The 18165-nt window shown below is 20.2% G+C and overlaps 2 protein-coding genes across 2 annotated transcripts; one reads left to right on the top strand and one right to left on the bottom strand.

Annotated features, from left to right (window-relative positions):
- Positions 1-868: 868 nt before the first annotated feature.
- Positions 869-3140, top strand: PY17X_0719600 (memo-like protein; the record flags this gene model as incomplete). The annotated part of the gene is made up of 12 exons (XM_022955579.1): positions 869-920; positions 1063-1144; positions 1249-1317; positions 1515-1627; positions 1764-1884; positions 2035-2105; positions 2203-2281; positions 2383-2443; positions 2582-2630; positions 2734-2804; positions 2895-2948; positions 3072-3140. 12 exons carry the CDS (start codon positions 869-871, stop codon positions 3138-3140), a joined length of 891 nt encoding a protein of 296 aa, XP_022811840.1.
- Positions 3141-3590: 450 nt separating this feature from the next.
- Positions 3591-18062, bottom strand: PY17X_0719500 (conserved Plasmodium protein, unknown function; the record flags this gene model as incomplete). The annotated part of the gene is made up of 1 exon (XM_022955578.2): positions 3591-18062. One exon carries the CDS (start codon positions 18060-18062, stop codon positions 3591-3593), a length of 14472 nt encoding a protein of 4823 aa, XP_022811839.2.
- Positions 18063-18165: the final 103 nt, after the last annotated feature.

Below are 18165 nucleotides of genomic sequence, written 5' to 3'. Positions count from 1 at the left end.
TTCAAAATTCAAAGATATTTTAGCAACTTTTTTTAAGACCATGCCTCATATATTTATATATTAACATGACTAGCCATATATTTTTTTTTTTGAATTTGCATAATAAAATTTACTATCTGCAAACATGTATATGCATATCCAAATATTAAAATTATTTTTTAGTGAATAAATCTGCGAATATGATAACTTAAAAATTTAAAAATAATATTTCGTATTTTATGGTACTATGGAAATGTGGAAAAAGACGTGATGAAATTATTACACCATTTAACTGATTTTTAAACAAATTAAATATTCCATAAAAGAAAAATTAACTATCATATTTATTAACATGTTTACGATTTGTATTATGCATACAATTTTTATTAAATTTTTACAAAGATTTAATTTTACACCTATAGAAAAATCGCTACTCCTTTAATATAAATAAAATATGTACATTATACTAAAAATAATTTTTTTATTATTAAAATATTCATCGTTGTACTTTTGGAAATTTATTAAAGTGTGATAATAATAAATTACCCACTTAATTTTTTCAGTTAATTACTCGCTTAATTTTTTCAGTTAATTACTCGCTTAATTTTTTCAGTTAATTACTCACTTCATTTTTTCAGTTAATTACTCACTTATTTTCCAAAGGGAATATATTTTTTTAGAAAAAAAAATCGTGTTAAATATATAAATTAAATAAAAATGACCAACTAAAAAAACTCTTTGGGAAAATAGCCATATTATAATAACTATACATTTTGGGGTTGTTCATAAATTTTAATAGTAATATAATTTTTTTAAAAATAATATAAAGGGATAAGAATAAAATAAAAAAACAATAATAAGGAAACATATTTTTTTAAATAATTTAATCATGCCAACTTATAGAAGAGCATATCACTCTGGTTCCTGGTATTCCGACAACAGTAATACTTCATATATTTATAGAATAAAAATAAAATATAATAAAATAAAATGAAATAAAAATAAATCACATTTGCAAAAAACTGTATAAGCACATGCCCCCAAAAATATTTACATTCTTAATTTATTCATTTGTAACTATAGGCAATGTATTGAAAAACTCCATAGAATCACTTTTTGAAAAAATAAATTTACCAAAACAACAAGTTAAAGCTGCTATTTGCCCGTAATTAAAAAATGCATATTATATATAATTGACTTTTATTAGCATTACATATGCATTACATATATTTTTACACATTTTTACACAAAAAAAAACTCATTTTAAAGTCATGCAGGATATGCTTATTGTCTAGAGACTAGTTCCCACGTTTATTCCTGTATAAACGTTGAAAATATGTTAGTAAAAAATAAAGACGAATAATAAATGTGTGAAATGGCTTTATATATAACCTATTTAATTATTACACAAAAAATTATTGCTGTTCAGAACTTTTTACACTTTTAATGATTTTGTAATAAAAAAAATTATTAATTGTTAATAAAAAAAAATATTAATTGTTAATAATTTTTAATTTGGCTGTTTTTTATTTCAGAAAAAATATTTTTATTCTCGGTCCAAATCACCACATTTACAACAAAGGATGCTTACTTCCACAAGTTGATAAATATGAAACACCTTTCGGGTTTTTACAAATCAACAAAGATGGTAATTTACCACTTGCCACTTGCCACTTGCCACTTGCCACTTACCACTTACCACTTACCACTATAAATGTATACATATATATGTGTGAATAAAATAGCCAATTTTATTTCACTCACCAATATTTATTCCACTTTAGTTATATCAGATATTATGAACAACGACACACAAAATTTATATGACTATATTGATGAGATTGATGATGAAGAAGAACATTCGATAGAAATGCAATTGCCACTAATAAAATATATAATTAAAGAGTAACCCCAATTTTTTCACAGTTTTAATTTTATATTATTACCTAGCATGACATACACACACAAAATGATAATTTAATTCAACCTAATTCAACTTAATTCATCTTAATTCAACTGAATTCACCAATGAATGCTTTATTTTACATTTTTCAGAAAAGACATTAAAATAGTACCAATCTATGTCGGATGTATAGGAAACGATGTTAACAAAATTAACGAATTTTGTGAGAAATAAAAAAAAATATATTACACATATAAATATGTATATTTACCATATTTTATTATCTCTTATATATAATATTTTTGTTTAATTTAATATAGCCAACCCTTTAAAAAAATATTTTCAAGACAAAACAAATGCATTTATATTTTCTTCTGATTTTTGTCATTTTGGACGAAGGTATTTATATTACTTATAAAGATTACATTATCTCAAAAAAAAAATATATATAATTTTTTTCCCATAATATTACACCGTTATTTATAACTATTCCTTTTCAGGTTTAGCTTTACAAACATATTAGAAAAATATAATGATAAATATATTCATAAAAAAATTGAGGTAAGTCAATTTAATTAAGATTTGATAAAAAAAAAAAAATATGTATATCCAACAATTAGAGTCATTTACATATTATTATGATACATTATTTTACTATTTTTTATTCTCTCTCTCTTTTTTTTTTTTGTAAAATTATAGAATATGGATAAAGACGGAATTAATGTTATCACGAAACATAATGTCCAAGGTTATTTAAATTAATACTCTTATAATTTTTCTAAAAATATTTATTTTTTTATATACTATAGTTTACAAACAAAATTAAAAATGAGAATTTTATTTTTTTTCAGATTTTATTGACTATTTAAAAAAAACTCACAATACCATATGTGGATCTAACCCTATAAAAATTATGCTTCAGGTAATTTCTCATCTGTATTTCGAAAATGTTTCAAAATGTTTCAAAATGTTTCAAAGTGTTTCAAAATGTGTTTCATTTTCTACCCCACAGCTGATTCAATCTTTCCCCGGAAAGTTGTCAACACAACTGATGCACTATTCACAGGTATACACACATGCCTACACACATGCCTACATATATACATACAGTCTACATACACACATGCACATATGCATGCCTACACACATATTTACTCATTAATTATGCACATTTTTTATTCCATTTTAGTCTAACTTGGCTCAAAGCATAAACGAGTCGTCTGTGTCTTATGCCGGAATAATTTCACAACTTAATTAATTTACTAAAAGTGTTTATTTTTAAATAAAACTCCAAAATAAAGACTAATATATAATTAAATTTATCGCTATAATCTATTTCTATAATTATGTACAAACAATATCTTTTTAATTTAAACAAATTTCATGAAAATCATATTTTTTGGAAATTTAATTAAATTAAAGTTATTAAAAACAATAAAGTTATAAAGCTAAATAAATACATAAAGGGAAACCATCCCTGCAAAAATTAACTTCAAAGCTATAAAAATAACAAAGTAAAAATAAAAAATAACAAAGTAAAAAATAAAAATAACAAAATAACGAAGTAAAAATAACGAAGTAAAAAATAACGAAGTAACGAAATAGTTTATGTCAAATTCGTGCACATGTAATAACAAAATTAAGTTGAAAAAAAAACTAAAAAAACGACGAAACTAAATGGGTCAAAATGTTTAATACACAATGGGTCTTATTGTTTTATGTTTAAGTTGTGGGTAAACGATATATGGGTAATGTTTTGTACGCTTGTTTTTTTCTCTTTTTTTCTCTCCTTTTTTCTCTCCTTTTTCCTCTCCTTTTTTCTCTCATTTTCTCGACCCTTTTCTCTGTCCCTTTCTCGGACCTTTTTTTTCTGCACTTTGCCAGTCTTGCTTTTTTTAAAATCGTTTCCAGAGCTGTTGCTATCTTTGTATTTTACATTTGACGATTCTGAAATTCCATTTGAATTACCAAACTGTATTTGTGTACTTTTGTTACAACTTTGACTAATTTTTGTATGTTTATAATTGGAAATGGCATCAGAATTTTTTTTATAAGATTCATGAATTTTTGAAAAAATATTTTCTCTCTCTTTTAAATTCATTATTTTTTCCATTAAATTTTTATGTGTTTCTGTCTGATTAGCTATTTGTGTTGTACTTTTAGAAAATATGTTCATAGAAAAAATATTAGAATAATTAAATAAAAACATGTTTTTAAAATAGTTATTACTATTATTAATTTCATGTAAATTTTTATCCCTTTCAGACATCGTTAAAAATGATTTTTTTTCAAGATTTACCAATTCTTCAATATTTTTTTTATTTATAGAATAATTATCTTTATTTATCTTATTATTATTAAGCTCATATTCACATTTATATTTTAAAGTCATAACTAAACTATATAAATTTTGCAAAGGAGATAATTGTAAATTATTTTTTAAAACCTTTTCAATAAAATTTAAGAGATTTAATATTGTATAAGATGAATGTTCCGATATATTTATATTTTTAAGTAAATAAAAAAATATACTAATATAATTATAAAAATATATTTTTTTTATTTTTTTTAAAATATGTTTTAAATTTTTTTTTTCTTTATTTTGAATTTTTATGGCTGATATATTCATCATGAAATTTTTTGTTAAAAATAATTTTAGTAAATAATTAACATTTATATATATTTTAGTTTTCCTTATATTAATATTATGTATATATAATAAAAATATATTTTCTTTTTTATTTTGTCTACATATAATTATGTCATCTATATAAGAATAGTTTCCTATATTTTCGATTTCTTCTAATTTTTCAAATTGCTTTTTTTCCATTAATTTATTTAAATAGTAATAATCATACATGTGTATATTTAATTTTCCTTTATCTTTTAAATTATTTATTAAATTTAAATATTTTATTTTTGTATAAAAATAGTCATAAAACAATGGTAATATATTAATAAAATAATTATAGTCTAATGTAAGAACAAGACTGGCTATTTCTATAGACAAATTTTTTATTTCTCTTTTTTTTTTTTCACATTTTTTACTTTTTATATTTTCAATAAATTCTAATAAATTTTTTATTTTATACTGTTTGTAATTGTTGCCACTACCACTTATGTTATTCCCTTTTTTGGTTCCGATTTTTCCATTTTTTTTATAAAAATAATATACATTGTATAGTAAGGCATGCTCTCTGTTTCTCGAAAAATTATTAGAATTAAAAATATTATATTTTGCTTTTTTAATAATACCATCTCTTATATTATCTTCATTCTCAATTGGATGTATTACATCTTCTTTACTTTTTATATCATTATCTAAAATCTTTGAAAAGGAATAATTTCCTTCTTTTTTTATTTTGAGCAAATCTTCTTCCCCAAAATTTTTCCCTTTTTTAATTCCATTTATATATGAGCATGCATATAGTATATTTAAAGTATTATAAATATGTTTGTATTGCATAAAAGTTTGTTTACATAAGTCAATGTTTATATCTAAAATACTTTCATTCTTATTATATTTAGTTAAGATTGTATAATTATATTCGACTTTTTTTTTATCATATATCATATCCTTTTTTATGCTAATGTTATCAAGTGTTATAGATATTTTTTTGTAAAAATCAGATTTGTTAAAACATACTGCAATAATTTGGCTTTTCAATAATTTAAAAATATTTTTATATGATTTATTGTTCCGCATATAATCACTAAACATATAAGAATAATAATGGCAATATATCTTATTTTTTAGCTTATTGTATATATTATATATTTCGCTGTCATTTCTCAAAACTGAGCCGTTCTCTAAAGCGTGCTCACTTTTGTCATGCTTGCCAACATTGCCAATTTTGTCAGCTTTGCCAATTTTGTCATGCTTGCCCTTTTCAGCATTGCCAACTTTGTGATTGCGTCGGCGACTAGCGGTTCCCCAAAATTGGATAGAACGCTTTTTCTTTTCAAGAACAGTATTGTTAAAATATTGAAATGTGTAAATATTTAAATGTATTTTATTTATATATATTTTTTGTCGTAAATTCTCTGGATGTTTTGAAATATTCTCAAAATTAAAAAACAAATTTACACTTCTTATAAAACATTTAATATTTAATAAATCATTATTGTCTAAACCGTACATATTATTTATATAAGTAATGTTTGAAATGCTTTTTGGGCATATATCAAATTTGTTATTTTTAAAAAAATTAAAAAAATTAAAAAAATTAAAGAAATAATTTATTGATAATATTTTTTTTATGAAATACCATTCATTTATTCCATTCAATATTATATTTATTTCGTTGTTATTATTTATTATTATATCACAATAAAATTTTACCAAATATAACTCAAAATATACGATTTCTCCTCCACTCTTGCCTCCACTTCCATTCCTACTTCTGTTCCCACTTCTATTCCTACTTCTGTTCCCACTTCTGCTCCCACTTCTGCTCCCACCAAATCGAGAAGAACATGTCCGTCTTAAAAAAACAAAAGAATAAAATTGAAAGGTTGAGACAATGTTATAAAACAAAAACAATTTCATGACATAAAAATTCTGAAATATATGATCATCTTTTATTATATGCATATAATTTTTGATTCCTCGATATTTATGTACTTTATTATCCGTTTTAAATAAAAAAATTAATTTTTTGCTAATTAATATAAATTTAGGAAAATAAAAATAAAAATATTTATTTTCTTTAAAATATATATATTTCTTATTTATATAAAAAAGATAATTACATTTATCTGGACTCACAAAAATTGGAATATTTAAATTATTGAATATATATATTTTCCCTTCTTTTATTATTTTATTATTTACAATTTCTTTATAATTTTTTAATATAAGACTCAAATTATTTTTTTTTAAATTAGAAACCATTCCTAAATTTAATTTTTTAAATTCATCATATATCTTATGATAATTCTCATATTCCTCAATCTCAATTACATGTTCCTCTTTTTTCTTCCAAGCATATGTTCTTTTATTCGGACAGTCAATACATGACATTTCTTTTTTTTTATCTAAAATTTTATTATAATTATTTTTTTCATTTTTTAATATACACAAATCTTCAGAAATATTTAATTCACTACTAACATATTGAATATTTATTCCATTTTGAAAATAACACATCTCATAATTAAGTAAAAATGGAATTCTCTTTATAAATATATAATATGTTTTTTTAATTTCGATACAGCTTATATTAAAAAGCATTTCTTTTATAGCATAATATTTATTTTCGTCATTATTATCACCTTTTCTATTTGTTAATTTCATTTCTTTGTATTTATACATATAAAAATATTTATTCATATTTTTATTAATTTTAATATATTTACATCGTGTATATTTTTTTCCAATCAAATTATTTATTCCTTTTATATTTGAATTCCCATTCTTTTTAAGATATTCAATAGCCATTTCGTAATTAACAAATTTATTTAAATTTATTTTTCCAGAACTGTTATATTTCCCCCCGTCTTTTCCGTCCTCTTCTTCTTTTTCTCCTTCTCTTTTATTTCGAATTTTAAAACTAATGCAATCCCACGCATTTTTATCATTCACATTTAGTTCAGTCATACTCATCTTCCTTAACATTTTATATTTTTTTTTATTTTTATTTTTATTTTTATTTTTTTTACTTGTCTTTTTAGTCATATCAAACAGTTGAGATGTAGTTTTAAAATAATTTGTTATTTTATGATTTGAGCTAGCCATTATAGGCACCTCCTTTTTATTTATCTCATCATAGCTAGAAAGGGAAAATTCAGATTGCTCACTAAAATTTAATTCGTCATTTTGTATACTATCACAAGAAGCATACGAATTATTTTCTTTTAATTCATTATATTTTTTTTCACTATTTATATTTTGATATTTTTTTTTCAATTCTTCATTATTTTTTAATTTTAATTTTAAATTATATTTTGTTAAATTTACTATAATAATGTGAGGGTAAAATTGAATAAACACTATATTAAATGAATGTATAGTAACTATTTTTACATCTATTTTTATATATTCATCATTTAAATTAATTATTTTTGTATATGATTTATTTATTTCATAAATACAAACATCTGTATTTAAAATACGAGAATTGTTATTATTAATAACAAATTTGTGATTAAAACAATAATTGTTTATATATTTTTTTGTATTCTCTTTTTCATCTAATAAATTATTATGACTTTTTATATTATAATTATAAAATTTATTTCTTTTTATTTTTATTAAATTATTATTATCTATTATTATCTCATTTTCTATTAATGGATATAAAACAAACATATGTTCTTTTAAAATGTTAAAAGTATCTTTAAGTTTATGTTTTTTTATTTCAGATAAATATCTCAACTCTTCAATTGCACATTCTTCTTCATTATGTGTTAAATGATAATATAATGTATTTTTTGTATAATTATAAATATTATATTTAGTTACAAATGCAATATGATAACAATTATTATACATATATATATATATAACAAAATATAAATTCTTAAATTGTATTATTTTATAACTTATTATATGACATACATTTTTTTTATTATCACAAACTTGTTTAGAATGGTCTTTTTGACATGTTTTGATTTCATTATCATTTTTATATTCTCGAAAATAATTTTCATTTTCAATTTTTATAAATTCTATCCATTTTCTATATATACTTAAACAAAAATTTAAAATCAAATTTTTTAAAAAATCAAAATCATAAATATTTATATAACCAAAGCTTTTTATACTATATGTGTTTATGCTTCCCTTTTCTCTTTTTAGCAAAATTTTTATATCGATGGGGGTTAAATTTATAATTCTTATACAACTTCCTATAGATATAATATGCATATTATTTTTAACAATATTCATTACACTAAATATTTTATAATAATTATTATATTCTTCAATTTTTGTTAAAATGTTTTCTACTATTTCTTCTTTTTTTTCATATTTTGAAATAAAATTTTTATCATTTTCTTTCATTTTGTTACCATAATTTTGAATTTTTTTTTCTCTCTTTCGAAATAAATAAAAAAAACAACAACACACATAATGCTCTACATCATAAATATCCTTATACACATATTTTGAAAGATTAAATATATTTTTATATTTAATTTTATTGCTTGTTAATATTTTTTTATCTTCTTTTATAGCTAGCTGAATATATTTGCATTTTTTTATAAAATTAAAAGGTACACTAAATAGTATCTCATTTTGTCGTATTAAACATGTATTTATACATTCTTCTTTAATAAATTTTAATTTTACCCAATCATTTTTTTCAACATTCATTTTTTTGTTCTCTTTTCTATTTATATTATCCTCATTTAATTTTTTTTTTTTTTTTTCAAAAAATTTACTATATAACACATGTATGAAAAAATAAGGATATATATTAATACATCTCTTATTTTCCTGTATAGTCACATCAACGTAAAGATAATTTTTTTCATTCAAAATTGGACGAAATTTATTTTTATTCTCATCATTATTAATACATTCGCTATTGTTACAAATACTATCATCATTATTTTCCATAAAATTTGTATCATCTTTATTGCTTGTTATATTATTAGAATTATTTAACGATTGTATAGCTCGCTTTATATATATTTTTTTGGATACACGTATTTTGCCATCAATTATATATATATTCAATAAATATAAATTATTTCCAATTATTAAATTTTCTTCATTCTTATTTATATAACCAACATTGTCTTCATATTCATATTTTAAATTATAAAAAGTGAAATTTCTAATAATTACATATTCTCTCAAAAATATATTTCCATAAAAAATAATTTTTCTTAAATCTTTCACAACGGCTACTCTACTATCATCACGATTACGACCAACCTGATTAAATACACTATATTCATTATAATCAAAATAATCATGTAAAAAATTATATTTAAATAAAACAAAAAAGTTTATAATATTTTTATTTAAATTAATATTTATTTCATCTTTAATATGCATCAAAAATTTATTTTTTTTATTATTCAAAATATATTGGCAAGATAAATTAAATGAGTCAATAAATGATGTTTTAATTGAATTAGTATAAATAAAATTAACCAAATCATTTGCAAAGACTGTTAATGTGTCTACTTTATTAAAATTTAAAAATATAAACAAATATTTCATCTTGTTATTTATATATGTATTCTCTATTTTAATTATGTTGTTAAAACTGTTTATTGAAAATAGTTCATGCACATAAAATTTTGTCATAAAATATATTTTTAACATATCTAATGAAATATTTATTTTGTTTTTCATTTTTTTTATAATTTGGCTTGAATTTCGCTTTTTTTCTGCACTGTTCAGATTTTTTTCATTTTTTTTTTTTTTTTTTTTTTGGTTATTTATACATTTTTTTTTAGAAAATTTCGATGATATCATTACACCATTATAATTATATTTACACGAATACACAACTTTAGCACCTTTCAACTTTTTTTGAATAAATAATAATTCTTCTCTTAACAAATTCAAAATCAACAAATCATTATTATTAATATATATAGACATACTTCCAATAATTACATTAACATTTTTTTTGCTTATAGCTTTTTTTTTCTGATTGTTCAGGCAATAATTCACATTTGAATTTTTTTTCTCATTTGCACACAAATCTTTATCTAATATTTCATCAACGATTTTTAATTCATTTTCCATTCCTTTGTTCCTATATCGATCTTTCTTATTCTTTTCATTCAAATTATTTTCCAATTTTATAACTTCATTATTATAACTTAAATGAGAACTTTCAACTATTCTTTGATTTTCTTTCCTTTCTTTTTCTTCATAATAATATGATTCTCTGTTCGAACCATAAATATTTGTTTCATTCTTCTTTGTTGAATAAATATCCAAAGCATCACCACTTATATGATGTTGGCTAGTATCCACACCTTCATATTTTCTATTATTATATATATCATAGCTACTTGCAAGGTCTGTATTAATTTCCTTAACATGTTCATTTGATTTATTCTTAATATTTTTTTTCGTTTTTTTACATGACCTTTTACCCCAATTTAAATAGTAACTAATATTTTGAAAAAATAATAAAATATTCATTATATCTATTGTATTATATGTGCAATATTCTCTCATAATTATAAAATTTATTTTATTCATTTTAGTAGTTATTTTCGAAATATTTTTATTTTCTATCTGATTTATTAAATTTTCATTTCTTCTCAGTCTAAATTTGTGATTTCTTGACATATTAAAATAATATTTTGAACTATTATTATATTCATATAAATATTTAAATAAACTTTGAACTCTTATTATATTAAATAAAAAAGGTTTCTCGTTAATCCATATATACAACAAGCCACTTATTACATTTAAATGAGCAAAAGAAATATTCATATTTACAAAAGTAACATTATTTTTTTTACTATTATTTATTACTTTTTTTTTTATTTTTTTTTTCTTATTTTTATTTTTTATATCTACATTTATATCTGTTTTAAGAACAAAAACGTATAAGAATGCTCTTTTTTTTCTATTCATTTCGTTCCCATTCATTTTGTCCACATTCATTTCGTCCACATTCATTTCGTCCACGTTCATTTTGTCCACATTCATTTCATTTTGTTTCTTTTCCAGCATGTTTTTGTCTTCCTTTTCAATTTCATTTTTTTTCACTTCCTTTTGTTTGAAACTACGACCCAACTGTTGGCATTTTATTTCAGTTCCGTTTTTGTTTTTTCCTTTTCCCTTTTCTTTTTTTTTTTTTTGTTTTTCCAATTTCATCTCAAAAGTAGCGCTATCACCATCATCATTTTGTTCGTTTTGTTCGTTTTTTTCACTTTTTTCGCGCGTTTGAACTTTCAAAATATCTCCCTTACTTTTTCTAGGTTCATCTCTAAATTCGATCCCATATTTTGTGAGATCGTTCTCTTTAACATTTGTGATTGAATATGTATATCCAGACAAAAAGTTAATTTTAAAATTTAAAAGGCAAAATTTAAAATCGAAGGAAATATTAATTTTTTTTTGTTTGGAAATATAATCGTTATCATTATTTTGAGAATTTGTAATAGTAGATAAATATAATTTATAAATAAAAGGACAATTTAATGCATCTATCATTTTATTTAATTCTATAATAGTATATAATGGAAAATATATACAAACATTTTTAAATGTGTGTTTAGTTTCTATATGAACAAATATATTTTTATTTTTTAAATAATATTTTACACAAACAACCATTTTATTTTTATCATTTTTATTATCTATATCTAACTCAGTGGAAATACGTCTCTTCTTATTCAATTTTATAATTTTATAAAGCAATATATTTGAATAAATAAAAGATGGAAATTTATTTATTTTTTTTCCTATTTTTAATTGTTTGTCCCACCAAATAGATAAATTTTGTATTTTCTTGTTTTTGTCATTATATTCTTTTTGTTTTTTCTTTTTTATATTATTTATTATTTTTTTTTGTCTTAAAAATAACAAATTTGGATCGATTTTTTGTTTCTTAAAAAAATAAAACATACCCTTTAAATAGTTTAAATTATTTTTATTTGCTAAATTATTAAAGATCTCAAAAATATAAATATTTTTATTCGAATTAAAATAAACATTATTAGTAAACAAAACTGAATCTGTTAATTTATTTATATATCTAAAATAATATTCATGTTCATTTGTATTTTTTTTGTTTTTTAAATTATATATATATAATATATTATTTATTTCTTTTAAATAAAAACCTATAAAATTTTCCATATTGCATCCATAGAATAAAAAAAATATATTTTTCATCTTTATTTTAAAACGTTCTAAACATTGTAAAAATGAAACAGATTCTGTTGCATTCGCTTCACACTCTCTGTTTTCTATTTCCACCGTTTTGTCCTCTCTTTCCACATGCTTCTTTTTTATTTCGCTGTATTCAAGCCCCATTTTTGCAATTTTGCTCAAATTTTCAAACAAATTAACAGTATTCACATACATGTTAACTAGAGATAAAATACTCACCTCGTTTAAAAACAAATAAAATGCAGACTCGTTTTTACTACAACCATTTTGTCTATTTTTAATATCATAAGATGTTAATTTTAGTTTTACACTTAATGGAAATTTATTACTCAATGTCTGTTCAGTTTCTAAATTAATAAAATTATTATTTTTTTTTTTTAAAAATTTTATATCTAATATTTTTCGTTTTATTTGTTTATTAATTTTAAAAAATAATGGTATAGAAGTATTTTTCCAAGAAATATATTTTAAACAATTATTTTTATATAATACATATGATTCTCTAATTTTTTTTTTTTTTTTTTTTTTTTTTTTAGTTTCAAAATCATGATAAATAGCATTTTTTGGTATATACCCATTGATTTTACTAAAAAAAGATAAAAAATTAGACCAAAATAAAATATATTTTTTTTTTAATTTTTTTATAAATATATTGATTCCATATATGTTTGTATACAAATTATAATTAAAATAAGATATATATTTATTTAAATTTTTTATATAATTCCTTTTTAATATTAATTCTATTTTTGTTATTTTCAAATTAATTATTTCTTTCTGATTTTTTTGTTTATCATCATTTATAATAGGGGAAGAAAATAGTATATGATTATAACTTATTAAATTTACACAACATATTATTTTTTTAAATATACACATTTTATAAACTATTTCACTCCATGTATTATTAATTACATCTTCATCAATATCTTTATCTATTGCTAACGCATCATTTTCCATTTTATTATTTATATTATTATTTTGAATTTTAGAATTTGTTTGCTTTTCTTTCATATCAAACTTTATCATATATTCATTATCTGATTCAAAATTATGTATATGAAAATATTTTGAAAAAAATGAACTTTTAAATGTGTTTAAAAACAATTCCAAATATATATTAAATCCTTCAATCAAATTAAAATAATTAAATATTTTTATTTTATATAAATTTATAAATAGTATAGAATTATACAAATTTAACATTTTTATATTTATTTCATCGATTTTTATTAAATTTTTTTTTTTTTTTTTTCCAAAATTGTTTATTATATCTTCCCATTTTGTCATTACACATTCGATTTTTCCACATTTAAGAGTCTTTTCATTTTTAAAATATTTCCCACTTCTTTTATTTTGATTCCATCTCAATTCATGCATAAAACAATTACATCTTGTAAATACGATATCCTTTAAAATGATACAAATTCGAGGTTTAAATATATAATAATATGTCTGTATTTTATTTATATTTTGAGAACATACAAAATTATCATTGTGAAATGGGTAATCTTCTATTAGTGTAGTATCTCTAAACTTTATATTTATAATTTCGTTTTTTAATTTAGTAAAAAAATAACTTATTTTTAAAACTAAATGAGTGTTATAAAATTTTGATATATTATCGGAATTAGAATATATATTATTATAAAAAATAAAAAATATATTTATCTTTTTAATTAGTATAAAAATTAACATTTTAAATATTTTTTTTGAAATGAATAAATCATTGGATATATTTTTTATATGTTTTAACATTTTTGTATAATTTGTTTGTATTTTTATTATTGAATTTAAATTATTAGATTTATTTTTTTTTTCAAATATTTTTGTCTTATTATTTCTATATATATAATAAAATAAATTAATAAAAAAAGAATATATATATATATTTATATAACTCAAATTAACTACCCATTTACATCTGTTTAATAAAATATTTTCCTTATCAGCATATTCTAACATACATTTGTTTAAAATAAAAATGGTTTTTTTTTTTTTTACTAAACCTTGATTTGTTTTTATTTTTATTATTTCTTTATCAGAAATAGAATCCTTCAAAATATATACACACAAACCGTTCATTATAAATGTTTCTATATTTATTGGAAAAAAATAAAAATTATATAAAACTCGAAAATTTTGTATTTTTAATTTATTTGAAACTGAATATTTGTCTATACTCCAATTATTATTATTATCATTATTATTATTATCATCTTTTTTAATGTTGCAAATAAAATTCACATTTTTAAATTCACATTTTATATACAATGCTTCCACCCCTTTCCCCAAACCATCTTTGCCACCACTTCTCTTTACATTTGCACTACTAAAAAAGGATAACACATTCTCACACCTTTTATCGCCAACCTTTTTATCGCCAACCTTTTTATCGCTATTTTTTTTATCGCTAACCTTTTTATTGGGCATTTTCTGGGCTAGTTCAACAAAATTGTTACCAAAAAAAAAATAAATATGTACGTATTTAAAAGAAAAATACATATTTACATTCTCAAACAAATTAAGAACTGATGTTATACTAAAAGATGAGCTAACATCATATTTTTCATCTTCTTTATTATTTTTTTCAAAATTAAAAGTGTCAAAAAATACGTCTATACAGCTAAAAAGCATATTTAATTCGTTAGAAATTGTTATAAAATTATCATATTCATTTATTAATATATTTTCAAATTTGGGGTTTATTTCTGTATTATTATTTTTTTTACAACCATAAAATATATCATTATTATTTATTTCGTTTTCTGGAATAAAAAAAATGTCTTTAAAAATTTCAGTTGCATTCTTGTTAAGTTCTATTATAAATGATAATATTTTTATTTTCATTTTTTTTTTAAAAAAATTATTAATTGTAAAAAATAAATTAAATGGATAAAGGAGTATATGTATTATTTGATCATTTTGTATATATGAATATATATTTGTTATTTTACAAAATATTATTTTTTTTTGTTTTTTTTTTAACAATTTAAAATTAGATGAATATTGTCTTTTATAAGGATACAATTTTCCATTCCCATTATATAATACTAAATTATGTACACAAAAAAAAAAACTAGCCATGTTTCTATTTTTTAATTCAACTTCGATAAAATTTAATCTAACATTTAGATATATATCATTGTTTCTTTGATACTTCATTTTATATTTTTCATCATTTATTGAATTTTCTTTTAAATTTTTATATTTATTAATTATGTAATATAATATAAAAACAAATTTATCTGGAATGTTGCTTATTAATGAATAAATATTATTCAAATTTTTTATTTTCAAATATATACTCTCAATATATATATATATATTATTTATGTATTCGTTTCTATTTTTACTATTTTTTATTCCCTTTTCCTTTTTATATATGCGAAAATAGAAGCCGTATTTTGCCCCATCACCATTAATGCTGCCCCTTTTACCATTTTTTCCATTTTTACAATTTTTTCCATTTTTTCCATACGAAACAATATCTACAAATTTATTTAATTTATTTTCCAAGTTGCAACATTTTAACAATTCTGTTTCATTGTTATAGTTATACTGAATACGTCTTACATTCACATTTTTTTTATTCAAATAAATAAATTTTTTTTTTTGTGTATACATAGCTATTAATAATTTAGTATATTCTTCTTTTATAAAAATTGACTGAATAAAAAAAATTAAATCTTTTAAAATGTATGAATTAAATATTATTGTATTAGAACTATTTTCCCAATCTTTTCTGACTCTCTTATTTATCCACTTTTTTTTCATAAAAAATATAAAAAAATTAATATCTTTTAAAACTATTTGAAAATTATGATAATAATTGTAATAAAAAACGATTGTAAACATTTCAATATTTATATTTAATTCTATGTTTGCAATTCTTTTCGAAAAATAATAATTTTGGGATTTTTTTTTTTTTTTTTTTTCAACCTTTCTTAGGCAATCATTTTTATTACACAACAAATAAACATATTTATAAATAAATAAAAATAAATCATAAAATTTATCGTGCATCAAATTTATTTTAAAAGAGGATACCACAAAATCGATCGCGTACTTTTGGATCCTTTGGGCATCCTCATCATCCAAATTTGTTCCATCTTTTCCGCCTTTTCCGCTTTTTCCGCTTTTTCCGCTTTTACCACTTTTCGAAATTATGCAAGTCAAGTCAGTATCCTCAACTAAGCAATCTCTTTTATGCATAAAATTTATATTGTAATTATAAAAAAATATATATTTATTTTTGTCTAAATAGATATCTGTATCACTAATTAAATGTGTTCTTAAATCATAATAAATAGTAAAAGATGTAAGAGATATTTTTAAATATTCTTCATGTTCATTGGCTTTTATTTTATTTGAATTATTTAATTTTCCATAATTATAAAATTCAGATAAATTCATATTTGACCATTGTTTATCTATTTTTTTTTTTTTTTTTTTTTTTTTTTTTATATAATTATAATTATTTATATTTAAATTTTCTACATGTATAGATAAAAACATATTCTCTTCACATTTATTAATTTTGTCTTCAAAAATTAAATTCACATTTTTGACATTTATAAATATTTTTTTTTCTAAAATTATATTTATAAATATTTTTTTTAATATATTTTTATATGATATATTACTAAATAATAAACTTATTATATAATAAACACACTTTGCTATTTCAATAAATGCTTCTTTTATAAAGTTCAGACACACAATTGTAAAAAAAATCACCACTTCGACCCATTCTACCACATCTTTCCCTCTTTTTTCAACATCTTTCCCGCTTCTTTCAATATCTTCCCCGCTTCTTTCAACATCTTCCCCGCTTCTTTCAACATCTTTCCCGCTTCTTTCAACATCTTTCATGCTTCTTTCAACATCTTCCCCGCTTTGCTTCACATCTTTCCCGCTTCTTCCGAGATCAATCTCAGCAACACTGAGCAATACATAAACAGTTTCGATATTTACCAAAAGAGAATCATAAAAATAAGCAGTGTTGTTTGTATCCAGATATATTTCGATTTTATCACAAAAAAAAATGTTAAATAATAACTCTTTTTTTTTATAATTTAGCGAATTTAAATAAATTAAATAATCAGTAAATTTATTTGTTGGTGGTGATAAAGAACCATTAGAATCAAGTTCATTTATTTTTAATTCAAAATTGTTAATATATTTATCTATTATATAATTTTGGAATATATTATTTATACTAAATTTATTTAATTCGAATTCCTCAAAAATAATATGTTTAAAACTTAGAAATATTATATTTTTAAACCCTTTAACATATTTTGTTATATTATAATTTATTGCTATACTCTTTAATACGTTCAATATTACATTCTTCATTTCGGATAAATAAAAAGTGTTTTATTTTAAATCAGCATGTTATTTATTTAATAAATATATACAGACCCAATAAATGTTTATATGCATTATGAACAGAAATACA

The sequence above is a fragment of the Plasmodium yoelii genome (genome assembly GCF_900002385.2).
Source record: "Plasmodium yoelii strain 17X genome assembly, chromosome: 7".
NCBI classification, from domain to species: domain Eukaryota; phylum Apicomplexa; class Aconoidasida; order Haemosporida; family Plasmodiidae; genus Plasmodium; species Plasmodium yoelii.
Note: the sequence above shows the minus strand (reverse complement) of the source record. Positions and strands in the feature narration are given on the sequence as shown.